The 10,948-nt window shown below is 45.5% G+C and overlaps 1 protein-coding gene across 2 annotated transcripts in view; it reads right to left on the bottom strand.

The window, feature by feature from the left end:
* The window catches only part of SCARB2 (scavenger receptor class B member 2), a 59,188-nt gene extending 48,240 nt beyond the window's left edge, over positions 1-10,948 (bottom strand). Inside the window, exon 1 of one of the 2 annotated variants that reach the window (XM_045857953.1) lies at positions 10,532-10,948. In XM_045857953.1, the coding sequence (XP_045713909.1) occupies positions 10,532-10,648 (117 nt within the window). In that variant the 5' untranslated portion in view covers positions 10,649-10,948. The remainder of the gene's footprint in view (positions 1-10,531) is intronic. The other variant, XM_045857954.1, reaches the window with a different exon arrangement.

Raw genomic sequence — 10,948 nt, forward strand, 5'->3', positions numbered from 1 at the left:
AAGTGCATGAATACAGCTGCTAACATTTCTAAAACGGTTGCTTCTTATTTTTATCTCTTTCCCCTGCCGTTTCGCTCAGAGAAGGACAACTGTCACTATTACCACGGCCAGCTGCTACTCACGGGGAGTCTCCAGTTGTCAGGTGCTGTGCTGGGGTTTTGTGGCCTCACAGCCTTACACTGGCCCTGCAAAGGCTCATTTTGCAGACGAGGAAATGGTGGCACTGGCTTTCTTGAGCTCACAGAGCCAGCAGGCCATGTTGAAGCTGACCAAGTGCAGGTCTGTGGGCTTGCAAAGCCCATGTCTGCCCACTCCCACAGCTTCTGGTCCACTGCACCCACAGGGTAGAGCTGCCAGATTCAGCTAATAAAGGTATGGGATGCCCAGGTATCTCCCAAACACAAACTTCTGGCTATGTCAGAAATACTTTCCTTCTTAGGAGATGCATGTGGAAGGATATGGGGCAGAGTGTTTACAATCTCTGCAACTTGCATTCAAACAATTCAAGAAAAAGTATACATCAGTGAGAGATGGAATAAATGTGGCAGGATGTTACAAACTGATACACTGAAGTGAATCAAAACACTGCATGAGACAGACTCACTAAAACAGTATTATTTATCTGAAATTCAAACTTAACTAGGCATCCTGTGTTTTATCTGACAACCCTACCTCAGAGAGTCCCTGTAGCTGTGGAGTCGTACCTTGGACTCTGGGGCCTTCTGGGGGAGTCAGCCCTTCCGTCTAGAGGAAAAGAAACTAGGGCAGCTGTGTGAGGTCATGGTCAACTCCCTGCTGGAACTGACACAGGGTAGTGAGAAAGGAAGAACTGAGCTCTCAGGGTTTCAGGTGGCTGCCCTGTCCATGTTGTTGTTGTGAGGTGCTGTCCAAATCCTGTGGTGGGATGGTCCAGAAAACGGCTGCATTTTACCTTCAACTTCTCATTCCTGCCCCCAGATCCTGAGGACTTTCAATTATATATACTCCCAGGGGCTTGCTCTGCAAAGGAAGGACTCAGAAAACCAACAAGTGATAACCTAACCCCAAGCCCAAGAATGTTTGGCACAGAAGTCATTCATCCCACAGGACAGAACGAGCCAGTTCCCCTGGTTCACAAGGGGCCCTTTGCTCAGTCAGGACATAGGGCTGCGGCTTGCAAACCACCAATGCTCCTCACTGAGGACCCCACTGCGCTGGGGACAGCCACCACGCAAACCCTGTAATCCGCCGAGTTTTCTAGTTACACTAAATTGAAAATCAGCGTAAGGTCCTAAGTCAGTTTTACAATGTGATTTTGGATATTGCTTATTAATTTCAGCCAAGCAGAACAAGATGGTTCTTTCCAGGTGTAATACTGTGGGCAATACCACCAAAAGAAATATTGGAAAGATTATCAAGTTATGTGGCGAATCTGCAGTGTCAACAGCCAAAACAATCATTTGGACTGAAAAACTTACTTTTCAGTTAATTAGCCAAGATACAGGGTCCGGCAGAAGTAACACCTGCTTGAGTGTGGTTGTTAGCGTAATAATAGGGGTGTAATAATTTATAGTTTTAATTTGAACATTTCACCTAAAATGTCATATGGTGTGCTTGAGTGTGATATTGTTATGTTACAGAATTACATGCTTATGGTTTTATAATAAAAGATTTTGTAGTAAAGAGGGGCATTATTTGTGCCTGACCATATATGTGTATATATATAGAGAGAGAGCGCACTCTTTCTATATGCCCACCAGGCACAGGCCATGTTCTCAAGAAGATACTTAGTCAAGCGCACAAAACGGACATGCATGTAACAGTGAACAATTATGTGCAAGTCCCAGTAATTCAGCCCCAAGAAAGGTTTATGTCTGAAATTACTCAGATCATTTCAACTGTATGGATCCATTGTAAAATCCCCACCTGGTCATCTCACAGACTACTCAAAGTCAGCGGGAACAAAACTGGACTCATGATTTTCCCCTCTGATCGGTCACTAAGTCCTACTGATTCGTCCTCCCCTCCTCCATTTCTATCCTTGTGTCCACGGCATCACCAGCTTGGACTGTGGCAAAATGGTGAGTGGCCCCCTAACTGGTCTCCTTCTCTCCAGCTTTGTTCCTTTCAAATCCATTATCTATCTCAGCCTCCAGAGAGTTCTATCAAAAGTGCCTATCTGAACAGACACTCTCCAAGGTTCACAGGATAAAACCCGGGGCCCCTGGCCTGCAGTGCTAAGCCCTGCCATGACTTGATGCAGCCTGTCACCTGTCATCATCTGTCACTTCCAGTAGATACTTTATGCACTAGCAACACTCAGCCGACCACTGTTCCCCAGGTGCAGGCTGGATTTGCTGCTTCTGCCAAGAGCTGACAGGATTTGATACAGTCACAAGATACAATAACATCCAAGTTAACCGGGCTGACTAGTTCGGGAAGGCAACATCAGGCAGGTTGTTGAACCAGCTGTCCCGGTAAAAGCCACTTCCAAATGATAAAAGAAGCACTCAGGGGATTGCATTGGACTTTTCTGGACTTTTAGGAAAACTTCCAGGACTTAAGAGTACTGCTGATTGTTCTTTTAGTTCAGCAAAGTGCTACTTAATAATTAAATACGCTTTCAGTATCCACGCTGCCATCTACATGGTCTAAATTCACCCAGAGAGAATGTAGAACAACCTCGAGAACCTGGCCTCAGAGTGAGTGCATGATTCTCATTGGGCTCCAGGTTAATGAAACTCACCAGGTATCACAACACCAGTTGGTTTGCTTTGTTTTTAAAAATTTCTCCCTGACACTAAGCAAACCCAATGTAGACTCTTGTAGCAATATAAGTAATTTGCACTACTTACCATTTTTTATTCTCTAGTGAAATAAAAGAAATAAACTGCCATTAACAGTCTACCCTTATTCTCTGACCTTATTTTAACTTGGGAACAGACGCACTGGCATTCTTTTTTTTTAAATGTCACTGTTGTTGAACTCATTTTGCTTTAATTGCAACTGTAAGAATCTCAGCTAATTTGATCTGACAGTCGAGGTTCAAATGTTAGTTCATGTGTAATCTGCTACTCTATAAATTATATACAGGACAATGTGATGAAATAGCTATTCCGGAAAAAGCTCCTGCTACAAAACACCCACTAGGATACTTTTGAAAAGCTTCTAGGTAATTACAAATGTGAAATCAAGGCTGAGAATGGCCAGCCTGAAGGGGGAAAAAGCAGCTACCAGTTGGATCCTTAACCAAAAGAACCAGGTGCAAACTGGGGAAACACATGTGTGTGTGAGGATAGGGGCCGAAGGAGCGGAAGAGAAAGAGGATTTTAAGATGTGAGCAAGTAAGAAGCATGGCCACGAAAGCAATGCCCGGGTGCTGTGTGTAACGGGTGGGGCCAGTCTTGTTTTCCAGCCTGTGTGATTGTGATTAATTACATCTCTCAAAGATGAAATAAGTGATGTTTTCACTGATTGCTTATCTGCACATCCCCTTCCTTCCATTACTCTTGATTACCAAAAGTACAGTGTTTAAAGCAAAAAGCCTTAAATGGGACTGGCAAGAATGAGTACATTACTCAGACAATGGCATTCTGCCTCTCTGTCTGTCTCTCTCAACAGGGTATAAAGCTCAGAGGCTGGAGGGGCCGGGTGGGCAGTGTAAATGAGTCAAGTGGGTGTGAGCTCGTAGGTGTGTTTGCATGTGAAACCACAGCAATGGTATTCACTTCCACACACCTCATTTGCTTTCAACACCTGAAGTGCTTAACAAAACACCTGAGGTGATAGCCTGAGAGGTTTGTTTGCTAAAGAGGGTCAGATACAACAGATATGTCTCTGCTCTAAGAAAGGCCACAGAACAAACACAATGGCAAAGGACACTTCACTGAGCCTGGGAGTGGGAAGCCGTTGGGGTGTGACAGAGAGCTGGAAGAGGGAGCCAAATCAGGGATATCCCAAACCACTCCCTTTGACATTTAATATTCAACCCACCAATCAAAATCCTGCTGATGTGAAAACATTAATAATAGTCTCCAAACTGGCCTTGCAGAAATATAACAAGGATATTTTGTTATTTTTTAAAAATTATTCTAAAAACCACCATAATTAATGAAATGAAAACTAGATCAGCAGTTCTCCAAGTATGGTCCGAGGATCCCTGGGGGTCCTGAAGGTCCTCTCAGGGGCTCCACAAGGTCAAAACTGTTTCCATAACAACACTGAGCCATCAGTGGCCTTGCTCCCTTCCTCTCATGAGTGCAGAACAGAGCTTTCCAGAGGCTGTATGGCCTGTATGTAATGATGTCATTGCCCTGATCACAAATGTACTTGTCTCGTCTTGCGTCTCAAAAATTTATCAGTTTTAATTTCTAATATTGTAAATATAAAGAGATAAAACCCAGAGAGACATAAGTTCTTTGGGGTCCTCAATAATTTTTAAGAGTGTAATGGGGCCTGAGGCCAAGAAAACTGAATTACATTAGGACATCTGTAAGCGTAGGGAGCATGTCCAGTGTAGTATTGCATCCACAGCTCTCAGCACACTGCCTCACAGAGTCCACACTCGGGGAATATTTGCTAAATAAACGAATGACTATACATCTGAGGGTGCTTTGAGATACAGAGAGCAAAACTCTGACAATTGTCTTTATTTCCCTCAGTTGCTTTTGACTAGCTACCAGCTCTGCTGAAGAGGAGTCCCTTCACTGGTATATGATGTGTACATATTGTATATAGCTTGGTGAGATAGGCCACAAATGACCAGCCACTTGGCAACATCTTGTGTTTTCATTAATGATCTTGTAATCCCACCTGCTGATTCTTCCCTAGGAACAAGCAGACGGCTAGAAGAACAGATGGCCTCTTTGCCATGGCCTGACAGAACGAAATCTTGCACTGGATTAAACAAGAGAGCAAAAACAGTTTCCACAGGCAAGAGCCTTCCCCTCCCCCACCCCCTCTTTCTTTCTTTTAAGCTTGCAGAATAATAGCAAGTATTAGCAGTAATATCCTCAACTAGCATTGCCATTTCTTTTATATGTCAGTTATACCTCAACAAAGCTGAAATTATAAATAAAGAGTGGGAACAGAAGCACCCCACTTTTGTGAAGTAATGTGTTCACTATATACAGATCAACAGAAAGGTAGAATAATGTGTTTACTATACACAGATCAACAGAAAGGTAGAATAATCAACAACATGTTAACAGTAGTCATCTCTGCTGTATTAATTCTTGTTGTATCTGACTTTTTATAATGGCATGCACTTTTTTCCTTACCAGAAAAATAAGCAAACGTAAAGAATAAAATACAAAGGTACAAAAAAGGACTTGCCATCGTAAGGAGGGAAGACATGGTTGGCTAAGACAATCACCGCCCAGACCAGCCGTGGACTTCACGGTCAGCTCTGCACCCCGGGTGCCGCTCCTCAGGAGTCTGATTCCACAGGGCTGGTGGGGCCTGTGTTTTTAAAACCTCCTTAAGTGATTTGGATGCAGTTCTTAGAGTGAAGGAACTATACTGAGGAGTATAGGCTTACTCTTCACCTTAATCATGAATATTGAATGCACTCATGGTCACCACAAATGAGTAAGATGTTGAAAGAAACATAATATGATTTTGATATCACAAGATCACATTTCTGAACGCCAGGGAGGAGGTGCATACTTTTGCTTAGGTATTAAAGAATCTTGCAAGGTTATTGCCACTGTTTATAAATCTATGATTCCTGCTTGTGCTAAGCCAGCCATGTTGCTCTGTGACAAATTTGGAAAAAAGAAACTAAGAAATGGAACCTGTTCATTGAGGGAGGCTCAGCAGCTGGAAGGTCATGAGGAGCCGTGGCTGAGGGAGCCCCGGATGAGAAAGCCGCCCGGGCTGGCAAGTACACAGAGGAAGCAGGCTGGCGGGGAACCGGGGGCCAGACAGGCAGACGCACAGTCTGCCCACTGACTCTCCAGTTTCCACTGCACTCTAGGAGGCCTTACTGTGCTGTGGTTCTCATGCTTCAGTTTCTATGAGCTTCCTTTTGCAGCTTTAGAAAAAGAAAAAATCCTATCTTTCATGAGCCAGCTTGAGCGGGCCTCAGCTCCTTAGAGAGAATTGTCCCCCTTTAATGCCAAGAGGTAGAGGACAGTGTGATGTGTGAGGACAGAATGTATTGTCCAAACCAGGAATCTTTTGAAAGGAAAGAGGGTGCTGGTAATTACACCAGGACAACAGTGTAAATAAACCAGGACTGTCGCTGCCGACCAGATGTACGGTCCTCCTCGGAGGAAAACCTGAGTTAGGAGACCCAGCTGACACCTACGCCCACCCCTTCCTTTCCATTCGGCCTTCCATAAGTCACCTATCTGTGTTCCTAGAGCCATATAAATATAAAGGCAATTTGATGCCTACCATCATGCACTTAAAAATGAACCTAGTTGCAGTATCCTTGACTATAAAATATCAGATTAAGTGATGGCTAAAGTTTTTCCCTACTCTCAGATTCTATCTAAGTCTTCACAACTCTGAAAAAAAGGCAACTCGGGAGAGGAGGCAGATGTGTAAGAAGGAGCCCTTTAGGATTATATAGAGTTGATCATCTTTACATAAACAACAAGAATATTTTACTAATTTGACTTTTAAAAACAAAACCTGTACATCTTCACCCATCAACGCTATCTGGTTAAATTACCAGTGATTATGTTTCTCGAGGCATCAGCACAACAGCTCCACAGTTGCTATGGTTCCCAGAAGAGGCCAGCAGGGACTCCCTTGCCCGGAGGCTCGGGTTCTTGGCAAAGGGTAAGTGTGTTTGTCCTGTTCATCTTATCCCTGAGACCTAATGCTATTGTTCTTCCTTGGCCTGTGGGAAGCAGATAGGAAGCAGAATGGGAACCATCTCTTTCCCTCTCACTGGTTCCCTTGCCAGCCCATCTCTTACTGGCCAGCCCTGGCTTGGGCCAGCTCTGCATCCCCATTTCTGGGATATGTTCAAATTCAAATCTAAGGCCAAAATTAATATTCTGGGCTGCAATGTTGCTCTCAAGCACAGGTCACGTGACCATTAACAGAATCCCAGGATTTGGGAGCTAGAAGGAACCCTAATGACAATATAAGCTTCAGTTTCTAGATGAGAAAAGAATAAGCAGAAACAATAACACAATTGTTAATGTCCAGGTGTTGTGCAAGAGACTTTGCTAGATGCTTTACACCAATCACTTTATTTCCTTCTTGCAGCAACCCTAAAGAAGCTCTTCTTACTACCCCCAATTTCAAAATAAGGAAACAGGTTTTGAGGGGTTCAGTAACTTGTTACGTGTTTTGTTCCATTTAATACAAGTCTTTGTTAGTGAGAGCAACAGGAATTTTAAACACATTCTGCTGATTCTCAGAACACTGTTCTTTCAACCAAAATGATCTACAAAGAGGCCGTGGGCATTCGTTATGCCCCTGCCACGTACCGGGCCCTGCACTGGTGCCGGGACAATCGGTGGGCTCGCCAAATGAAATGAAATGTAACATAAAACCCTGTCCTTCTGCGCTCTACAGAAGAAAAGAGATTGCTGGGTCTGTGCAAAGCTCTGTCTTCAAGGAGATCAACACACTTGATAGAGAAGGCCTGCTCACGGCTCAGAATATCCCCCAGGAAGTGAGTGGGGGCGTAAAGGAGGGAGGCATCTCTTTGCCTCTATTGCACTTGAGAAAAGTGAAGCAGAAATAACTACAGGGTTTGCCCAGGGTGAGGCCAACTAGTCCTGGTTCCTTCCACTATGTGCACTGGCCCAAATTAACATCTCCTTTCAACCACCTCTGGTCGTTGCAGGACTCAAGGGCAATTATCACTTGAGGCAAATTCTTCTGATAGGAATTATATTACTAAGTTTCTTGCAATTAGTCAAACCAGTTCATCAGAATGTCATCCCTTTTCTCTCTTCCACTTTTGATGTAGACAAGCCAGGGCATGGGCAATCTTCAGATGAAACAACTAAGAACAGGGAGTAAAAGGGTGGATTATATTACAACTATATTGAAGGCAAGTTGCGAATGAATTGTTCATAATACTATTGGAAATAATGACAGTGGCCACAATTCATCACCTATTCAGTGCCTGATGCTGTGCTGAGTGCTCTACACAGATGCTATACTCAGTCTCACGACAGCACACACACACAGAGGCAGGTCCACGGTTTGTGTATAGCTGACACAGTGTGAGGAGGCCCTCCCCAAGAAAAAGAAAATTCTGGATGCAGAATTAGGTACAGAGCTTTGGAAGGACTTGTGCAAGTAAGGGGCCAGAAGCTTAAGCTTTGTGAGTCTTATCATAAATGCAGCATGGTGCCCAAGACAGCTAACATCCTCGCTTTTCCAAGTAGTGAAATCAAGGCTCAGAGAAGTTAAGTAACTTGCTGAAAATCAAAAAGCATATAGATCGCAAGGCTAGGATTTCAACACGGGTGTCTGACTTGAAATCTCATGTATTTTTTCTTTGCTTATGTGACTTCTCACAAAATATGAAACTGTTACCATTTACAAAGCACTAACTATATCCCTTGAAAATACCCATTTTCCTTAGGAATTCTTATAACCCTTCTATTTACAGATGGGGAAATCAAGGATCAGGAAAAGTTAAGCACCTATCTAGCAGAAGGTCAGCCAGCTTCTGCACTGGTGGAGCCAGGTTTCATGCCCAGGAGGGTTGATCTGCCGAACCCTCACTCTTTCCCACTATCCCACAATGCTACAGGTGATCCAGGAGAGCAGAATGGTAATGATGGGGACACATAACCTCTGGTTGACTTACGATAGTCCCATATCTTTCCACTGAAGCTAGCCCTGCTGTTTGGTTTCACGCACCACATTACGTAGTGTTCCTGGTGGGGTTGGACAATTCTGAAAGCCCACTTGTCCTGTGCTAAAATTTATTACTTGGCACAAAGCCCAATCCCCATTGAGAAAACCACCTGAAAAGCTTATCACCAAATCTCAGTGCAAACTCAAGCCCCAGCCTAGATGCTGTACAGCTACCCCTCCCCTATGAAGTTAGGACCCGCAGAGCATCTGAGAGGCAGTAATACCTAGGCGCTGGGGAGCTCATCATCTCACAGGGCTCTCCTGAAACAGCCTTTCAAAGCCAGGTAAGAAAACTCATATATTGACTATAATTGGGTTAACTCTAGTCACCCAAGCAAGAGTTTACATCCTTAAACAATTTTGCCATGAATTTTCAGGTGGGAGGGAGTGAAGAAGATTCAGTTCAGTTTTTTCCTTGAACATGGGTGTTCAGGGAAAACAATGGTAAGAAGCTCAGACAATGGGCTTTATTTCCCCTTGGCAATGTGAACTTAAAAAAATTAAATTATGCCTTCCCTCGGCAGTGTTTGTTTGTTTTTTTAAGTTGCCTTTAACTGCCAGATTTGAAGTAATTGATGGCTCAATATTCCCAAGAGGTTTGGGAAACCTCTATTAAAGGAATATGTCTGTTGCCACCCAGAATGAGACAACTGTACTGGCAGGGAGTGGGTGCGGTGATCAAACTGGACAAGCCCTGAGATGTTTGATCTGGCCTGCAGCAAGTGCAAACCAGAGGGAGAAGTCAGGCTGCTCCAGTGTTGTGTGTGTGTGTGTGTGTGTGTGTGTGTGTGTGTATGTGTGTGTTTTAAGGAAAAAGTGATCGAGTAAAACTCTCTCTTGTTGCTCTTTCCACACAGATTGGTGGTTCTGGGAGAAAGAGCAGAAGAAATGATCACCCATGAAGTCAAATGATGGAGAAGCCTTCCAAAAGGACTAGCTAGCTCTCCAGCCCTCTCACTAAAGGAGAAGTGACAGATTCCTATTCTTCAAAGAATCAGTATAATGCATCTTTGTGTGAAGCTTATAGCTGTTTGAGAAGAGCAAGGATGGATGATGAGACAAAGCCACACACTGTTGGTACAAGAATAGCACGCTGCTAAGGAGGCGAATAGGCACAGACTTGAATGGACTGAAATGTCACCCAGCCCTGAGGCCTGGCCTGGCTACCCACTGCCCTGGCTACCCACTGCCCTGCCCAACCCAGGAAGGCCAGAACACAATAACCACACACCTGCTTCTCACCCCCACCCCACCCCCACACACACCACTTCAAAGGCCACGGCCAGCAGCCAACAAACTTGCCTCTTTTGTTGTGTTCATTTACTTTTGTTTTTTCATGAAGTGGGAGGGAAATGAGTTTGGGCCCAACAGAGATCTGGGTGTCGGGAGGGATGGGGTGGAGATGGGAGTGGAGATACAAATGATAGAACAGAAGGGCAGGCCTTTTTAAAAAGTCGAGATCCACAGTCTTATTGTTAGAAAGGGAACATACCGTAGTCCTGCCATTCCTTTCCATCCTTCTTTAACCCTTGCCTACTAACCCGGGGAAGAAAGGAGAGCTCTAACATCGAGAGTTTGCAGAGGTGCAGGTCTTCCCTGCACAGGGTTCAGCAGTGGGAGGGGGGACTGGAAGTGCTCCCCACCTACACCCCACACCCCGCCGCCCGCGTGGTCTCCCAGGGCGCGCGGACACACACACCCCCCTCCGCCTCACCTTCTCAATCGTCTGGTCCACGGCCTTCTGGAAGACCCTGGCCACTAGCAGAGTGACGCTGGTCACCAGCAGGAGCAGGGACAGGGTCCCTACCGCGTAGAAGCAGCACCTGGCCATTATGCGCGCGGCTCACCGGCAAGGCGACGAACGCCGGCGACCCAACAGGAAGGGGGAGAGGCCGCCGGTGCGGCCACGACCCTCGGACGCCCGCGGGCCGGTCGATGCGCTGAGCTCCGTGATCCGCAGGGGGGCGCGAGGGCTCTCGGGACACCTGGCCGGCCGGGGACTGGTACGAGACGCTTTGGTTTCGGTTTCTCTCGCTAGGGCACCCGCGGCGCCCGCCTGGCGCAGCTCCGGAGCCAGAAACGGATCGCGCAGGCCGTGACGTTCTCCACCCCGCTCGCCGCAAACTCCGGA

The sequence above is a fragment of the Phyllostomus hastatus genome, unplaced genomic scaffold (assembly GCF_019186645.2).
Source record: "Phyllostomus hastatus isolate PE091 unplaced genomic scaffold, TTU_PhHast_1.1 phas_scaffold_1674, whole genome shotgun sequence".
NCBI lineage: Eukaryota > Metazoa > Chordata > Mammalia > Chiroptera > Phyllostomidae > Phyllostomus > Phyllostomus hastatus.